We start from the raw sequence: 20,007 nt of genomic DNA on the forward strand, positions 1-20,007 counted from the left end.
TCCTGACGTCTGGATGATAAACTGATGGAAGATGTTCAAGGTGGAAATCATACTGGGAAACATTTAGTCATCGTGGAGTACCACTGGTAATTACAATGTGGCAGGCACGGTATTCTCCAATATGGGCTGTGAATGAGGAATATGAAGCAGCTAATGATGTATCTGACAAGGGAAATCCTAGGGTCTGAAAGATTTTTTTTTTTATTACACAAAAAGTAAAATGAATAACATCGGCAGTCAACCTTATTGAATTATATAAATCAGATGATGGAGTTCCGAGTGTTTCTCCTAAAATAATTGTGATCTGTGACCCACAACCTGTTTTTACATCCCAACACAAGACTCTGTGTCTGTAGCGTCAGGTCTCTGCCCCTCCTTCTCCTCCAAGCTGGAACGTCACGGATCCAAGCAGGGTCTGCAGCCTCATAAGGATTCACTTCAATGCAGTGAATGCTAAAGAAGCTGTGTTGGATATGGGGGGAGGCTCTTCCAGAACATAGACTTCAGGATTTGAACTGCATTCTGTATGTCAGACAGAAGAGTTACCATTACACTACAGACCTGCTCTGTTAGAAAGGCAGAATTTTAATAGTAATATATATATATATATATATATATATATATATTTATTATATAATAAATCGTATATTACTGAAACGAAAGGAAAAAAATTGCGTCACCTACCAATCACCATAAATAATATCTTCACTATATTGTATAGCTTATTATGATGGATACCAAATACTGTTTTGTGATATGTCATACTAATGATGTTACAAAAACTTGAATGGCTTTTGCTTTATTTTTTATTTTATAAAAATAATTTCGCAAGAGCTAGAAATTAAAAATTCAATTTTTTTATTATACAAATTACCGTAGTTTCAGCGAGATTTGAACCCCAAACTGCCTGTACAGGAAACAGCTGCATTACAGTGTTTTTTTAATTAAATATCACAAAACAGTATTTGGTATCTCTGTAATGATAACAACCCCTACAATATACTGAACATATTAATTATGGTGACTGGAAACAGCCTAAATAAAAAGGGTGGGGGCACACAGTTTGCCTGTATGGAGACCTGAAACTTCTGATGGCAGCCCCGGATCCAAGCCTGCATGTAGCCCTGGTGAAAAAACCCCATCCTAGGACACGGCATCATTGCGGACATCATGTCTAAAGGGCAGGGTCCAGGAAAACGAGCAGAACACCACCCTCAGAGGCAAGGCCTTACAAGCCTTGCCGCACCTCAAATATAGACATGAGGTCATCTGGATAACCACAGTGGTGTAAAATGTCACATGACCAAGATGGTGCGCAAGAAAACAGCGTCTTACAGAAAAACACAGATACCGACCACGTGTGTTCCGCATTTTGCAGATTGGAATGTCCTGCCCTATGATAGAAATGCCTATCCTTGTCTGCAAAATGGACAAGAATAGGACTTGTTCCATCTTTTTTGTGCGGGACCATGGAATGGTGCTGTCCGCATCTTTTGCACCCCCACTGAAATAAGGCTACTTTCACACTAGCGTTCGGGCGGATCCGTTCAGAACGGATCCGCCCATAATAATGCAGACGGAGGCTCCGTTCAGTACGGATCCGTCTGCATTATTTTAGCAAAAAAAAGCTAAGTGTGGAAATAGCCTGGGACGGATCCGTCCAGACTTTCAATGTAAAGTCAATGGGGGACGGATCCGCTTGAAGATTGAGCCACATTGTGGCATCTTCAAACGGATCCGTCCCCATTGACTTACATTGTAAGTCTGGACGGATCCGCACGCCTCCGCACGGCCAGGCGGACACCCGAACGCTGCAAGCAGCGTTCAGCTGTCCGCCTGTCCGTGCGGAGGCGAGCGGAGCGGAGGCTGAACGCCACCAGACTGATGCAGTCTGAGCGGATCCGCCTCCATTCAGACTGCATCAGGGGTGGACGGCTGCGTTCGGGTCCGCTCGTGAGCTCCTTCAAACGGAGCTCACGAACGGAATACCGAACGCTAGTGTGAAAGCAGCCTAAACTGGTCCGCATCCAATCCACAAAATTGTGGTTGTGTGAATAGGCCCTTAGTGACAGTATGTGTTTCCGGTCAATTAATGCTGAAAATCGCTAAACCAGAGTACCCCTCTAAAAAAGGCACATGCATCAATGTATACATCTTGAATCAAATTTACATGACCTCCCCCACCCTGACAAAAATAATATATATATAAAAAAAAGCTTTTTATGCTCCCACCATGGCTCCTGACGTGTGGAATAAACTCCCAGCAGATGTGGTTGGAAAATGACCAGTAAGTGAAACCACACATACCTGGGATACACACATGTATCCTAAGATAGGAAGGAAATATAAGGGCAGACTAGAGGGACCATGAGGTCTTTTTCTGTCGTCACTCGTCTAGGTTTCCATTCTCCTCGCCATCTTCTCAGCATAGGCTCCCCATCCTGGTGCCCTAATAATGTCATCCCCAATACCGTGCTACACGCTGTCCTTAAATACTGCGCTGTATAAATATTACTGCCATATAGATAGTACCACACAGAATGTGCCTCCTACAGTAATTAGTGCCACAAAGCATGTCCTAAAAGATAATTGTGCCAAGCAAACAGTACCCCACACCTCTCAAAAAAAAGTTCTGTAAAGCAAATAGTGCACCTGACAGTAATAATGCCCATGAGGTTCCTCAGAAAATAATTTTGGCAATTAGATGCTATTAATGTTGTAGTGCCTGGGTAGTGCTTCCAAAAATAAATGTGCCCCCAATAGTAATAGTGCCCCAAAACTATTTATCCAGAAGTAACTGTGCAACCAGAATGCCTTCAACAGTAATAGTGCACCTCCAAAAGTGCCATGAATAGTAATAATTCTCCCCATGATGCGCCAATTAATGCTCTCCATAATGTCCCCATAAGTAACAGTGCCCAATAGTGACACTAATGGCAATAATGCGCCCCTCTGAGTGCCCTAATTCGCATTAGTGCTACCCATTAGTGTCCCAAAATTAAGTGTACCAGACACAGGCCGCTTTAATCTGCTGCCTGAACTGCCTGTGGCCCAGCGGGCAGGTCTGCCCACTCATAAGGGACTGACCTACAGTGGACTTTGATTTATGAGGGTGCAGGGCAGGGAGAAATTGTATCCCTGTGCTAAGGGAAAAAAAAAAAAAAAAAAAGATACAAAAGAGGGGAAACTCTGGCCCGCGGGATCATTTCATATGGCCCCCAGCTCCCTGCCATAGGGACTATAAGACCCATTTGTTCCCCCAAGATTGGAGGAAAAGTGCCAGTGTGTCTTATAGTCTGAATGTTAATGACCGCTTCCATAATAGAAGTGGTCATTAGCATTAGAGAGGCAAGTGAAAGCGAGTGCGCTGCACTGGCTGTACTCACCTTCCCTGGTCTTCTTAAGGGACTCGCACAGCATCCTGACATAGGACACAGAGCGGGGCCTGTTAGAGTGTCTGGAGGTAGAGCACTTAAAGGGAACCTGTCATCAACTTTATGCTGACCTCACTGAGGGCAGCATAAAATAGGGACAGAAATGCTGATTTCAGCGGTGTGTCACTCATGAGTTAATAGTAAGTTATTGCTGAGAACCAGCTTTATAATCATTGCAGCCCAGGCCTTGAGAAGAGTCAAATCTACCTGAGAAGAGTCATGGTTTTTCATAATCTCCTGCTCTCGCCCATCTGCTGATGACTGGCAGTTCTCTCCTAGAAAGAAAGAGAGAAAACTAGGTAGAAGACTGTCAGTCATCAGCAGGTGGGCAGGAGAGCAGGGATTCATGAATAACCAGGACTCTTCTCAGGTGGCCATGACTCTTCTCCAGGCCTAGTCTGCAAGGATTGTGATGTTGGTTCTCGGCAACCACTTAGTTTTATCTTATAAATGACAGACCCCTGAAATAAACTCACCTGTCTCTACGTTATGCTGCCGTTAGTATGGACAGCATAAAGGTGATGACAGGTTCCCTTTAAGCGCGCTATGACCAGAAGCTGTGCGCCGTCAGGTCCCAGAAGAAGCGATTCAGGGAGTCCTGGATCCGCGGTACCATCTGAAGCAGGATAGGTAAGTTTCGTTTTTTTTTTGTAACGTCTGATCTGAGGTTTGACGGGGTCTAGAGCAGGGGTGTCAAACTCAAATTCATCGGGGGCCGCATCAGCAGTTTGGTCACCCTCAAAGGGCCTGTTGTATCTGTAGGACTATGTGTCCACTCTTTATTATCATAAATTGTTGTCACTGCAGAGGTTAATTTGCATATTATAAGTCTTTATTTTAAGAGAACGTCAGTCAGCTATATAAAATAACGTTTTTCTGATGATTGACAGATTCAGAAACCTTTTTTTTTTTTTTGGGCTACTTATAATCCCTATACTGCGATATATCAATACATAATGTTATTAATCATTTTGGTTCAGTAGATAATGCTAAAAATTTACTTTTATCATATGCAAATTACCTGTCTACCAGCGAGTAGGGCGGTTACTTGCTGGTAGCAGCCGCATCCTCCTGTCATGGAGACGCCCCCTCCTCATGTTGATTGACAGGGCAGCGAAAGAGCTTGTTCTCTGGCTCGCCCTGTCTGCATTCAAAATCTGGCGCCTGCGCCGTACCTGTCTTCAGTCGGTGCAGGCGCACTGAGAGGAGGACGCTCGCTCGGCCGCTCCATCCTCAATGCCCCTGCGCCGATGACGTCACATCTACACCCGGCGCCTGCGCCGACTGAAGACAGGTACGGTGCAGGCGCCAGATTTTCAATGCAGACAGGGCGAGCCAGAGAACAAGCGCGCTCGCTGCCCTGTCAATCAACATGAGGAGGGGGCGTCTATATGACAGGAGGATGCGGCTGCTACCAGCAAGTAACCGCCCTACTCGCTGGTAGACAGGTAATTTGCATATGATAAAAGTATGTTTTTAGGAGAATCTACTGAACCAAAATGATATATAACATTATGTATTGATAAATCGCAGTATAGGGATTATAAGTAGCCCAAAAAATAAATAAAAGACTTTAGTGGGGTGACAGAAGCCTTTTAAACACTGTTACATTACACTTCAAATGTTTTATATTTATACCTTTTTAGAAGTGATTATCTGGTGTCAGGACTGTCTTGGTCAGGTTGAAAAACCACTGCTGCACTGTCTGCAGGCAGGGCACAGTGGGCACTGGGCTGGGCACTACTTGGGCGCTGGAGCTGGACTGGAGAGGAGAAGAAGAATGATTTCAATTCTCCCTCCCTGCCTCAATCTCTGATGTCACTTCCTGTGTGGACTTGACTTCCTTATCACAGAGAAGGAGGGAGGGACTAGTCTGGGAGGCAGGGGAGGAGCGAGGAGGAGCGAGGAGGAGCGAGGAGGAGCAAGGAGGAACAAAGACTGGAGACCGGAGACTGATTGAACACAGACTGAACTGAAGCTAATTGGGTCTGATCTGAGCCTGATTGGGGTTCTGATCTGAGTCTGATGGAGAATGGGGGGTCTGATCTGAGGCTGATCTAATTATATGTTTGACCAATTATAGCAGTCTAATTTTTAAAGGAGTTTCTACCACCAGAAATACTGTTATTAGCGATGCGCCCATGTCAGCACTACATAACAGTATGTTTTGAACATTAGTCCCTGCAGCCGTTCTGATAATTTCATATTATAAAAGTGCATATTTTATCAGAACTTCTTCACGGAGAAAGGTAAAAAAAAACACACTGTTCTGTAGTGCTGACATTGGCGCATCGCTAATGTCAGTCAGCTACATAACAGTAATTCTGATGGTAGAAACCCTTTAAGTTGTAAATTTTGTATGGCCCGCGAACGATGTTACATATATCCAAATGGCCCTCGGCAGCAAAAAGGTTCCCCACCCATGTTCTAGAGGAAAACTAGGTCCAATCTACAGCATCCAATGCAAATCCAATCAAATACTATCTAGTTTTTTGTTCCAGTTAGGCCTCATGCACATGAATGTATTTTCTTTCCATGTCCGGTCCGTTTTTTTGGAACCATTCATTTCAATGGGTCCGCAAAAAAAAAAAAAAAACTGAACATGTCCTATTATTGTCCGCATTACCGACAATGATAGTACTGTTCTATTAGGGGCCAGATGTTCCGTTCCGCAAAATACGGAATGCACACGGATGTCATCTGAATTTTTTGCGAATCCATTTTTTGAGAACCGCAAAATAAATACAGTTGTGTGCATGAGTAAACACTTCAGTGTTTGATCAGTGATTTCCATCAGTGATTGCGAGTCAAAACCAGGAATGGAGCCTATGCAGGGATAAGGTATAATCGAAATACCCGTACCTGCCCTGAGCCAATTCTGTATTATTCCTGCTAGAAGTTTACAACTAAATATCCAGCAGTCGGCAGTAAAGGCACTGCTGGGTGTTACCAGTTGTGGGCGAGTCTGACTCTGTCCAATCAGTGCTGCTGGTGTCAGACTGTGCAAAGACACACCCCCAACAGGTAACACCCATCTGTACCTTTACATCAAGCTGCTACCAATTCATTCATAAACTTCCAGTAGAAATAATAAAGGAATGGTACAACCTTGTATCATAACAGATGCTCCAGAAGTGTTATTACATGGGGGATACAAGTAGTTCCTACAACAGACATGGCAGAAGAGGTGACAGGTCCTCTTTAAGCTGCACCCCGGGGACCACCCCACAGCTGAGAACACTTACAGCAGGGGACATTACAGAGAGGAAAATCTACATAAACAAAAAAAAAAAAATATATATATATATATATATATATATATATTACTATTGCTTGTACATTGCAATAATACTTCAGTTACAATGCCCTATTCATTTCATGGGATCACCCCTTTATGTGCTTATTAGGTCAATTCCTGAGACCACTTACCTGCAGGTCTACAAGTAGTCGCCTGCCTGGGAAAGAGCTCACAAAGAAGTAAGGTTTCGGTTCTTTTTCTCCCTAGCTATGTGTGCAGGGCATAATGAAAACACCCAAACCATTGCAAGGAAGCCGCTGATAGCCACCCCGGAGCGCTATATTATAGCTATTATTAGCGATATTATCCTACAGTATGGAAATGCGTGATGTAGGCCTTTAGCAGAATACTAATAAATATTTATTAATGTTTCTTCATAAAATAACATTTCAGGAGCACCTGTTCTTTGAACTTTGGCCAGATTTACTAATGTGTTGGCGCTAAAGAGTGGTGCAAATTGGAGCATCTAGGCCAGGGATGCCCAATTTGTGGCCCTCCAGCTGTTGCAAAACTATAATTCCCAGCATGCCTTCACAGCCTACAGAAGGCATGCTCAACCTGCGGCCCTCCAGCTGTTGTAAAACGACAACTCCCACAATGCCCTGCTCGAGGCTGATAGCTGTAGGCTGTTCGGGCATGCAGGGAGTTGGAGTTTTGCAACAGCTGGAGGGCCGCAGGTTGAGCATGCCTGGCCTACAGCTATTAGAGCATGATGGGAGTCGTAGTTTTGCAACAAATAGAGGGCCGCAGGTTGAGCATCCCTGATCTAGGGTTTCTACACTTTGTTCCGCCATGCTTCACGAGGAGGCAGGGCTTGGCAGAAAGGGGTGGAGCTTTATGGGAAAGAGGTGCCCCGTTTTGCTCCATAAATATGCCACAATTCTAGAGTAAACATCAGTCTCAAAGTAAGCCAACTGACAGTTGGTATAGATGCCAATGGAGCGCACATCCACAAGCCATGCACTCTTAGTATCATTTATAAATGTGCGGTTTTCATCAAAATACATAGGCCTCTCACTACTCGCTTAGTTTAGTTTCCATATGAAAGGTGAGCTCCTGAGACCAGTTCACATGGGGCAGTGCTCCACGGTGGCTGTGGGGGGTGCTGCTGGTCTCACCGACTGGAGGTGTGTGGTGGCAGTGGTTACCATGTGGTTCTGAGCCAAATTATAGCAGGGACCCACTTGAATGGACATGTTTATAGATCAATGCATGGCATGAGGATGTGCCACCCATGTCTTTTCCTATAGATTGGCAGTAGCTGGTATAGAGTCAGAGAACCACGTTTATCATCCAGCCTGAGCGCCTCTGAGAAATCTAGTTCAGATCTAGACAGCGGGTCTGAGCTTACGCCATGTACAGGATTAGTAAATCTAGTCCTGTGTGCTGTTATTCCTCCTAGAAATCTGTGATTAAATTGACACAATCAGAAGTTACCATGGGGGGGTGGGGGGGATGTCTCTACGGTCTACGCTCTCTGACAGTGTTCAATCAGTGCAGATCACGTAGGGGGAATGGTAACACTAAGTTGTCAGTGCATCCATACATTTCCAGGAGGAATAACACAGGTCAAAGTACTAAGAAATGAGGTCACTGATTTCATGGGGAATACACTTGTTCCCTAAAACAGACATGACAGGAAAGGGGCGACAGGTTAGCTAAACAGCTGGCAAAATAGGAGATGTCATTGGGAACCAATCATATCGCTCCTTTCATTCTGAAAAGCGCTGTGGGGGAAATGACATCTGGATTCTGAATGGTTGCTGTGGATAACTTTTCATTTGCAGTAGTTGCACTGCAGCTGGTGTGACACTACAACTCCCAGCAATCTCCATTTATTCCTATAGGGCTTTAGAGAACAGGTGTGCATGCTAGGAGTTGTAGTTGTGCAACAGCTGGAGTGCCAGAGGAGTTACACTGTATATATATATATATATATATATAGGGAAGGGAGAACACAATGTATGATGCATCAGCCATCAGATCTGACAGCCGACTTGTCAATGGGAGAATGAAGGTGACAGCTCACAACCGATGGCCAGGGACAAGTGTGCACTCACTCTGCGTAGCCCGTGCTCCACGGCAGCCTCTTGGTCTCCTTCAGGATGAGAATCGGTCTGGCGATATGGTCGGCCGAACACTCGATCTCGTCCTGCGACAGTCCCAGGAACTCAGGTCTGCCATAAGGAAACCTCATAGGCAACTCCGAGCCGTTGGCATGATCAGATCCGGCGCTGCCAGCCATGATTCCTCCCATGAAATTGGCCACGGCGGATTTCATCCGAGTGAGCATATTACAGGCGGCAGGCTGGCGGAGGCAGCATGAAGCAAGGAGCGGCAGCAGGCACGGGGCTCTGTCGGGCAGGGAGCTGCATGGATCGGCCTGCCAGCTACCACCTGAGAAGCAAATAAACCGAGGGACTGGAGCGCCAGCTCTGCAGGTTCCCAGCACTCCGCGATGTCACGGCTAAACCTCTGGTCATGTGACCCGCTCCCGTCACGTGACCGGCGAGCGGCTCCGGTGCTGCTGGGAGGAGGATCAGCCTTGGAGTAGGTGGCGTGCGATCTGTCATCTCTTCGCCCAGGTGGCACCTCAGCACCACGAACGGCCTGGAGGCTACGTTATAATGCATCGGGCATATAAAAATAAAACCATACATTACCCAAAGAGATTCCAAATGAAAGGATATATCATAAACCAGGGATCAGCAACCTCTGGCACGCCAGCTGTTGTGAGACTATAACTCCCAGCATGCCCCATTCACTTCTATAAGTGTTGCGAGAACAGCCAGGGAACTGTGCATGCTGAGAGTCGTAGTCCTAGAGAAAGATCAAAGGTTTTGATCATCGGTAAGGGTCGCCGATCGCTGACGTATGGCAGAACAGGAAGCGAGATAGAAATTCTATGGGCTATGGAAAGCCTATTATTGAATCTGTCTGGCTAGTTACCCGCTGTAACATCTGGCTGCAGTGTTTTTTGAAGAATAAAAATACGCCGAAATATAGGAGTTGTCTTAGAATTTTCTCCATAAAACATGGCCATGACATCGTACAGTTCAGCAGCTGGAAACCTCCCCCCTTCATATGAATAGCATGGCAAGCTCCTGGATTTTCACAGGTGCTATTCAGATGAACCGGACAGTAGCCGAAATTTCTTCACAAATCTGTGCGTGAATTCACCCAAAGAACCAACGGGGGTGTAAAAAAATATATAAAATGCCTGTATGTGCAGAGGCTGATGGTTTAAAAATAGGGACGCTTTATGGGTTTGTTTCCAGCCTTTTGAAAGGGAATGTGTCATTAGAACGTGACCTGTTGTTTAAATCACATTTTTATGTGAAACATATTTTTTTTAAATAAAAATGTATATATTCTTGTCACTTTTGCACTGGCTACTAGATCTAATAACAGGTCATGATTTCCTGTTCTGTAAGGCTTGTTTCACACTGCCGTGTTAGCTGCCGGATCTCTCTGGATTCCGGTATTGGCGGAAGCTACCGCATCGACGTCCGGCCCTATTCACTATAAATGGGGACCTGCGGAGATCCGGCGACCTGGCAAATACGTGTGCCGAGGATCTCATCATGTTTGCCGGGGTGAGGCCGGATCTCCACAGGTCCCCATTAGAGTGAATGGAGCTGCCAGATGCTGGGTGCTTGTCGGAGATGTCTTAACTAGGGATGAACGAACCCGTGGAAGTTCAGGTTCTGCCAAACTTCAGGTCAAAGTTCGGGTTCAGGACCCGAATTTGACCACGGACCCCATTAAAGTCAATGGGGACCAAATCTTCACTTTATTATTTTCCATTATAACATGGTTATAACGGAAAATAATAGCATTCTTAAGACAGAATGCTAAATAAAATGGTCATTCAGCAGGACCTGCGATGATGGCACGATCAAGTGGATGAGGTGAGGTTTGTGTAAATTATTTTTAACCCCTCAATGGCCATTTTATTTAGCATTCTGTCTTAAGAATGCTATTATTTTCCGTTATAACCATGTTATAATGGAAAATAATAAAATCACCCGAACACTGAAACCGAACTTCAGTGAAAAAGTCTGGGTTCGGGTCCGGGTACCTGAACTCGCAAAGTTCGGTATGAACCCAAGTCTTAATGCAAGTGTGAAACAAGATAACCTTTCAGTAGCTATTACCATTATCACCACAGACAGAATTACAATGAGACGTAACACCTCTATATAAATAACACAGGATCCACCATTCTCATTAGGTGATATTACAGCTTATCTACTCCCTCCTGACCTATACACAGGTCACAGAGCATGCCTAGAAAACCTCCCAATGAGTCAGCCCATTGTGTCTTTGGCCCAAGTACTGTAGCTGCTCTCAAAAGACAGGAAGTCTTAAAGGGGTTATCCGGCTAAAGAAAATAAGGACCTATCCTGAGAGCTGAGCTACAGCTAGGCCATGTGACTGGTGCACGGTGACATCACATGGCCTAGGAAGAGGCCACGGCACTTACGGATTACCCAGCCCAGAGGTATTGGGAGTCCGGCCCCTGCCCATTTGATATTGATGACCTATCCAGAGGATAGGTCATCAATAGTAATTCTTGGATAAGGCCTTTAACATATTTTAGGCCTAGTGGCCAGTGTGAAAATTGCAGGATTATAAACCATTTTTAATATAGATAACCTTTTTTTTTTTTTTAAAGTCAAAACAAATTCTAAAAAAAAATCTGTTAAACGTACGAATGTGATATTAACAGTAGGTCATTTTCCCTTTTCCATTGTAGAATCTGGTAGCTGTTGAAAATAACACAATTTCCCCTCTTTAGTCACTGTAAGTGGTTCATTGCCTGGGGAAGCACAAATACCCAATACTGTACTGGTAAATATCACTAGATGAATGACTCTGTACAGCAGCAGAAACCCGTTCATTATTTCCTGAAGCTGATAAATGGACAGTGTATTGACCCATTGGCAGTATGGATCTCAGCATGTGCCTCCTGAAACCTGCCGTAAAATGTGCTTCTTAGTCTATTGTGAACTGTATGATGAGAACCAAAGTATTATACTGAAACAGGTTTCTTGGATTGGACAATTGTCGAGAAAAATATCAAGAATGAAGGTTAATATACAAAGGAAGGGGGAGGAACACAGTAGGTGAGGGTAGAAGCTGCTCATCTGGCTGTGTGTTGGTACCATGCTTATTTCAGGTGGTAGGCTTTCCCGAAGAGGTGGCTTTTCAGGTTGCTTTTGAAGGTTTGGATGCTGGTGGAGAACGAGTTCCAGAGTATGGGAGATGCATGAGAAGAATCTTGTAGACAACTGTGTGAGGAACAAACAAGAGGAGAACAATGCTGCTTCCATTATATGTGCTGTATTATATGTGCCATTTAAGGGGTTGTCTCATCTTAGACTTTGATATCTCTAGGAAATGCCATAAAAGTCAGATAGGTGCCAATCCCACCTCTGGGACATGCATAAGTCTCCAGTATAGGCCACCCAAAGTGAAGGAGGGCGTACATTTACTACTTCATTTACTATTATGGGAGTTCCGAGAATAGCTGCCCCAACACAGTTTCGCAGTCGCTTCTTCTGAGGGATTCACATTATGCCTAGTACACACACAATATAAACAATCATATCTCCTAGATGGATAGATTGTAGAGATAGATAGATAGATAGATAGATAGATAGATAGATAGATAGATAGATAGGTAGGTAGCTATGAGGTAGACAGATAGATATGAGATAGATAGATAGATATGAGGTGCACTGTATGGCAAATTTATTACAGATGCCCATCTAGCGGCTAATAGCTTATCTTGGGCTCTTTTCACAGTTTAAAAGACAGCAAATTGGCAGCTGCATTTGCAAATGTGAACATGATATCGCAGCATTCAATGACAACACAATGATGGCCCTTTTATAAAAACACCAGATACTACGATTGCTCTCTCCTTTGCAGGTGGGTGACCTGTGTGGTCAGAAGCTACAGTAGGTATGCAGAGAGGTTCTCCAGCCTCCTAGATTCTCACAGGACACACTGGCAGGTTTATTATTGGGCATGGATTAGATAAAAGTGAACAAGAACTACAAGTAGCAGCACACTGTGATGCGCAAAGAAACATGCAAACATTGAAAACATAAATAAATGTAAATTGCATTACTGCTATACTTTCTATATGAAAATTAGATCCTCTCCCATCTACCAAAGACAACGTGGCATCCACAGACGGGGCCTGCACTAACAAACTCCTGGGCAATGTAGAATCCAGCTGTCTTATACTGTAGTTAAAAGCCCTGGGCAGATGGGTGAGAGTGCATGGTCTAAATGGAGATAGCCAATCCGCCAAATATACAATGCAAAAGAGAAGTTAGTGTAGGTCCCATATATTGGAAGCCACCTTGTCTCTGGTAGATGGGCCCGACACAATTTTGATCAAAAATGTGCTCAAAGAGCTTCTAATTTCCATATAGTAAGTATATTTCTTTACTTGTATTCATGTTTCTAAAGTTTGCATGTGTCTTTGTGCATAGAGCAGTGTGCTGATACTTTTAGGCTACATGCAAGCCGTTAAAAATGGACACACTGCAAGTTTTTCATGGCCATTTTTCAACCATGTGTGCATCCATTTTCTTTCTGTCTGTCCATTTTGAATGGCATTTTCCATTAGTTTTTCATGGCCGTTAAAAATTGATTAATTTCATTGGCTTTTTAAAGAAACCCCCAACTTCTGCAGTATACATAATGTCTCCCATAATGGCCCACATTTGTAATAATGTCCCCCATAGTGGCCCACATATGTAATAATGGTCCCTCATAATGGCCCCCATCAATAATAATGTCCCCTATAATGGCGCCCAGCAGTAATAATGTCCCCCATAATGGCGCCCAGCAGTAATAATGTCCCCTTTAGTGACCCCAGCAGTAATAATGTCCCCCATAGTGGCCCATAACGTCCCCCACAGTGGTTTTAAGCTGTAATTTTTTTTCAGCATAAAAAAATCACTCACCTCATCCACTTGCATGCGCAGAGGCAGTAGCTCCTCTCTTGATTGTGAAGGACCTGCCGAAGGACCTGCACCCAGTGTGATGACATCACCACAAAGGGCCATATTGAACTAGTGTACCATTTCAATGGTCGTTAGATGGTGTACTCCTGTCTAAGCAGCCATTAAAAAACACTCCCATTGATTTCATTGGGGTCCATCTGGCCATGAAATCGGCCAAAAATATTGACATGTCCTATTTTTTGATGACCTCTATTCACTGGCCATTAAAAAATGGGCATGTAAATAGGCCCATAGACTTTAATTGATGCTAAAAATGGCTGTGTGACAGCTGTTACCTAAATGGCCGTCACACAGCCTTTTTTAACGTTTGTGAGCATGTAGCCTTACTCTACACCTATATATTCTCTCGATATGGAAATAAAAAAATATATAAATAATGCTTAAAATCATTTATATATTATAATACTTAATTGTTAACCTGTTAAAACCCGTTAAAAACAGTGTCAGAGGGGTCCGCATACTGTGCATATGTTTACTATAGTATAAATCATATATAGTATAAATGGGAATAGCACCACCTAGAAACAGTATATTATAAATAGTATATCATAAATTCATCAACAATGATATATGATTAATGGTATGATGCAGCAATATGTTACATACCACTAAATATAATATATATAAACCGAGTAATAGTATATCATATAATAAACTTGATTACTATGTATAGGTAACTTCCATATCCATACAATCTACCGAATGTATTACTAATAGATTATATTATCATTGTTGAGGATGAGATCACACTTAAGTTATGTCATCAGTTATTTCCATCAGTAAGGGTCCATTCACACGTCTGTTTTTTCTTTCCTGATCTGTTCCGTTTTTTCAGGAACAGATCAGGACCAGATCTGGACCCATTCATTTTCAATGGGTCCTGGAAAAAATCGGACAGCACAATGTGTGCTGTCCGTTTCCGTTGTTCCGTTCCGCATGTCCGTTTAAATATAAAACATGTCCTATTCTTGTCCTGAAAAATCGGATCCTGGTACAATGCAAAGTCAATGGTTCCGCAAAAAACGGAAGACATTCAGATGTCATTCCGTATGTCTTCCGTTTTTTGCGGAATCCGTTCCTGGAAACACATAGCAAATTTTTTTTTTTTCATTTTTTTTTCAAAGAAATCCAAACAACTTTATTTGATTATTGAAATGTATACATGTTTCCGTTTTTTGCGGATCCGCAAAAAACGGATGACATACGGAAACATTTTCAGGAACAACGGATCCGCAAAAAACGGACCGTTTTTCAGGATGAAAAAAAACAGGACGTGTGAATGGACCCTTATTGTGAGCCAAAGCCAGATGTGGGTCAAAAACACAGAACAGGAGGAAATCAAATAATTACACTCGATCTCACTACTGGTTTTCGCTCACAATAACTATTCAAAATAACTGACCAAATAATTGAAGTGTGAACGCAGCCTGAAGGGGACGATATATAAAATAAAAACACTATGGTCAGATCTAATCCATTTGAAGTTACTAGCCTCTCAAGTCAAGACATACAGCATGCTGCGCTCCTCAACACGTTTCGCCCCACGGCTTCTTCAGGGGGTACTGAGAACAATGGCTAAGGATGAATCTTATATAGGGTAAGAGGCGGGGTATAATGAAAGTCAGGTGTGACTTACTATTTGGCGCTAAAGGTGATCACACGCCATCACTTCTGGATGCCACTGCACGAGGAAGAAGGAAATGCGTACAAAGGTGCACAAAGAGCACCTAATTTTCATATAGTAAGTATAGCGGTAATGCAATTTACTTTTACTTTACTTCTTGTTTCCAAAGTTTGAATGTGTCTTTTTTGTGCATAGAGCAGTGTAGTGCTACTTTTAGTTCTTGTTTTCCAATGCAGACATGGTAGCTTGCACCAGAACCCCCCACATTGATTGGATGTGCTGGTTTAATTCTCTTTTGCATTAGATAGATAGATATTAGATATAATCATGAATAGATAAGTAGATATTAGACTGAAAGGTATGGAATAGATAGATCTATAGATAGACAGATACTGACAGGCGCTGTCAGGCCACTCTATTACAGATGCCCATATAGTATCTAATAGCTAATCTTATGCTCTTTTCACATTGCGTCCACAGGATCCAGTGAGTGGGAAACTCAGTCTCGGAGGGTGTTAAAGGGTTTTTTCACAGTTTAGAATGCAATAGATTGGCTACATATGCACATTAGCACATGACATCACAGCATTCCATGACACCACAATCATGGCCCTTAAATATGAACACCAAACACTATTGGGGCTGGCCATTCTTTCACAGATGGTCAACCTGTGTGGTCAGTGGCTACAGCAGGTATCTACAGGGGTTCTCCAGCTGACTCCATACTCATAGGATACACTGGGCGAATTTTTTTTTTTGGAGATAGAGAGATAGATAGATGAATAGATAGTTAGATGCATAGATAAATAGACAGATATGAGATACATAAATAGATATGAGCTAGATAGATATGAGATAGATGGATAGATGCATAGATAAATAGATATAAAGATAGATAATAGATAGATAGTTAGAAATGTAATAAATAGATATAGATAGAAAGAAAGATATGAGATGATAGATAAGAGAAAGATAGACTGGGGTTCCTTGAGCCTACCAAAGGAAATTATTTTTGAAGTCCAAACTCCACATCATCAATAAAGTCTAACAGGTTTTGATTTAAAGAAATAGACCCTAGTGGCAAGTTATTGGCTCCAAAGCCAGTTACAAATGTTTTTTTTCTCCCTGACCTTTGGGGCCCACCATGGTATCAGAACCTGCTCCCATCAAAGAATCATCTGGTACTTTGGAGGGCCAGTCTGACGCTGGATAGATATTAGATAGATAGGTGGATAGATAGATAATAGATACATAAATATTAGATAGATAGGTCTATATATGGGTCTATACATAAATCAGGTAATATTTTATAAAGAAAAGCGCATGGCAGGTTCCACAGATTGCATTTAAAGTTATTATTATATAAAGTTAAGGGGTTTTTCTATCTCAACATTTGTGGCATATCCCTAGGATATGGCACAAATGTCAGACTCAGGGCTGTCTGTCACTGATGTAGTAGGGGATCACACCAAAAGAGAACAAGCAGAAAGGGGAAAGACACTAGGCCTCACCGCTAGGGAAGAAAAAGGGTTGCCACCTATAAAACCCTGCTCCTGACCCTAATTTCTATCCGTATGGGCACCTCTCGATGGTAGAGATGCCCATACACAGGAACCTAGAAAACCCTGGTGACCCTCAGATGCCCTAAAGGTAATGATAGGACAGAGACAACCCGTTCCAACCACTCAGACGCTGAGGCCTAGTAAACAACCAAAACCAAATGAATCTATCCAGAGCAAGGAGTGATGGGTAAAGTCAGACTAAATAGGGGGAGGTAAAGGTCACATGATCCACACCTGAACAGGAGGTGTGGACATACCAACGCGCGTTTCGCCAACCCACTGGCTTCGTCAGGATGCTTCGGAGGAAACAAACAATTTCCTCGGAGGACAAGAGTCCGGAGCATCCTCCTGTGCCTCCAACAACTTGGCCTTGAGATCAGGATAAAGAGCGGATATGACTATTCCTTCAGATAAAATGATACTAGGGTCATTAGACTCACCTTCCCCCCCAGGAAAGCTACGCGACAAAGCATCAGCCTTGACGTTCTTAACCCCAGGGCAGTAAGTGACGTTGAAGTTAGATCTCGTGAAAAACAATGACCATCTGGCCTGCTTTGGGTTGCTCCTTCCAACCAATGACGCCATTCCTCGAACGCCAACTTAATGGCCAGCAATTCCCTATTCCCCACATAATTCCTTTTAGCAGTAGAGAGTTTTTTAGAGAAAAATGCACATGGGCGCCATTTACTGAGTGAAGGACCCTGACAAGATTGCTCCTACCCCTACATCAGATGAGTCAACCGCAACAATAAATGGTTGAGACACGTGCAGTTGCACCAGAATAGGTGCTAAAGCAAAACATTCCTTCAGAGCAGAAAATGCCTGTAATGACCAGATAGAAATATCAGAACCCTTCCTAGTTCTCTCTGTTAAACGGTTTAACCACCGATGAATAGTTCAAGATGAATTTATGATAGTAGTTGGTAAACCCCAAAAACCGCATAAGCGCTTTCAAATTTTCGGGTCGATCCCAGTCCAACACGGCATGGACCTTCTCGGGATCAATACAAAAACCTGAGGATGGGAGCAGGTAAGCCAGAAATTGCACTTCCTGTACAGCAAATACACACTTTTCCATCTTAGCATTCAACTTATTCTCTCTTAGGATCTGTAACACCTGTCTCACATGATCCTGATGAGTCCCCATATTAGGCGAATAAATTAGTATGTCATCAATGTATACAACGACAAACCTCTCCACCAGATGATGAAAGATTTCATTGACAAAGTGCTGAAAAACCGCAGGAGCATTGTTTAACCCAAAGGGCATGACCAGGTTTTCAAAATGACCCTCCTTGATCCTTTCCAGATTATATGCCCCCTCAGATCCAATTTAGAGAACACCTTGGCACCGACAATCTGACTAAACAAATCCGGAATCAAAGGAAGGGGGTAAGGATCATGGACGGTAAGATGATTGAGCCCACGGAAGTCCAGACATAGCCTCAGGGTACCATCCTTTTTCTTTACAAAGAAAAACCCAACAGACACTGGAGACTTGGATGGTCTAATATGTCCCTTTGCCAAACTCTCGGTGATATACTCTTGCATGGGTTTTCTTTCAGGTCCAGAAAGATTATACAATTGAGATTTGGGCAATTTAGCTCTGGGAATAAGATTGATGGGACAGTCATACTCCCGGTGCCTCCGGAGGCAACTCCTGATTACCACTCTCAGAGAACACATCAGAAAATTCAGAAATGAACGAGGGTGCAGTTTTAGTGTTAACCATAGAGAACGATGCATTAAGACAGTTGTCCATGCAAAAATCACTCCAATCGAGAATCTGTCTCGCTTGCCAGTCAATGGTAGGATTATGTTTGCTTAACCATGGTAGACCTAACACCAACGGAGCAGGCAGACCCTCCAACACATAACAGGAGATAGATTCCTGATGAAAATCACATACTCTTAAATTAATGTTATTCATTACCTGCGACAGGCATTTTTGGGTGAGAGGTGCTGAGTCAATTACAAAGACAGGTTTTCTTGTTTCCCACCCACACCACCAATAGTAATTTGGGGATTAAATATCTTTTTCTTTTTGTTTACACCTTGATGCTGCAAGTACGGACAAATATTCACAAAATGTCCCTTCTTGCCACAACAAAAGCAGACTCCTTTCACATGACTCAAGCTTTAGTCAACAGTTCCAGGAGTAGCTCCTTCTAACTGCATAGGCTCATCACAAGGCGCAACCACCAGTGTCTCTCCACCATAAGTGTCAAAGGAAGCAGTACCCCTGTTAGACAGCATGTCCTGAAGGTGAGGAAGGGCAGGTCTGGGACCCACCACCGGAACCAGCAGCCTGTGGACTCTGAATCTGCAAGACCATCGCGCAGAGGTCTGCTACCTCCAAAGTCAGGTTCTGCAGCGGTTCGACCAGTGCAGACATAGTATCCATAGCTGCACAGATCAGAACAAAAATTGAGGTATTGGCTCTGGATAATGTCACTGATGTAGTAGGGGAGAACACCAAAAGACAACAAGAAGAAAGTGGAAAGACACTAGACCTCACCGCTAGGGAAGGAAAAAGGTCACCACCTATAAAACCCTGCTTCTGGCCCTAACTCCTATCCGTATGATCACCTCTCGATGGTAGAGATGCCCATACACATGAACCATGCCTAGTAAACAACCAGGGGGGGGGGGGGGGAATACAAAACACACAAGCTGAACACTCAACCTCTGAGAATGATGGATGAACAGGATTTCAACAAGAACCACACTTCAGCTCTTCCAAAACCAAATGAAGCTATCCAGAGCAAGAAGTGATGGGTAAAGTCAGACTAAGTAGGGGGAGGTAAAGGTCACATGATCCACATCTGAACAGGAGGTGTGGACATACCAGCAACACACAGAAAAAGTGAAACCAAAAGAGACTGTCAGATCACTCATGTGCAGCCAGTCTTTCAGACCTTCTAACACCTGTCACAGGTGTGACACTCTCTTTAATATTGATTGGACCCTGGGCAAGAATTTACTTGGGCTCCCTGGATCCTGCCTTTGCACACCCTAGTATGTGCCCACTAGAGGTGTTCCT

The 20,007-nt window shown here is 43.4% G+C and overlaps 1 protein-coding gene across 2 annotated transcripts in view; it reads right to left on the reverse strand.

Annotated features, from left to right (window-relative positions):
* Positions 1-9,188, reverse strand: part of PPM1H (protein phosphatase, Mg2+/Mn2+ dependent 1H) — a 216,989-nt gene extending 207,801 nt beyond the window's left edge. For both annotated transcript variants that reach the window (XM_044280560.1, XM_044280559.1), the window contains exon 1: positions 8,793-9,188. In XM_044280560.1, the coding sequence (XP_044136495.1) occupies positions 8,793-9,025 (233 nt within the window). In that variant the 5' untranslated portion in view covers positions 9,026-9,188. The remainder of the gene's footprint in view (positions 1-8,792) is intronic.
* Positions 9,189-20,007: the final 10,819 nt, after the last annotated feature.

This window comes from Bufo gargarizans, chromosome 2, assembly GCF_014858855.1.
Source record: "Bufo gargarizans isolate SCDJY-AF-19 chromosome 2, ASM1485885v1, whole genome shotgun sequence".
NCBI classification, from domain to species: Eukaryota; Metazoa; Chordata; class Amphibia; order Anura; family Bufonidae; genus Bufo; species Bufo gargarizans.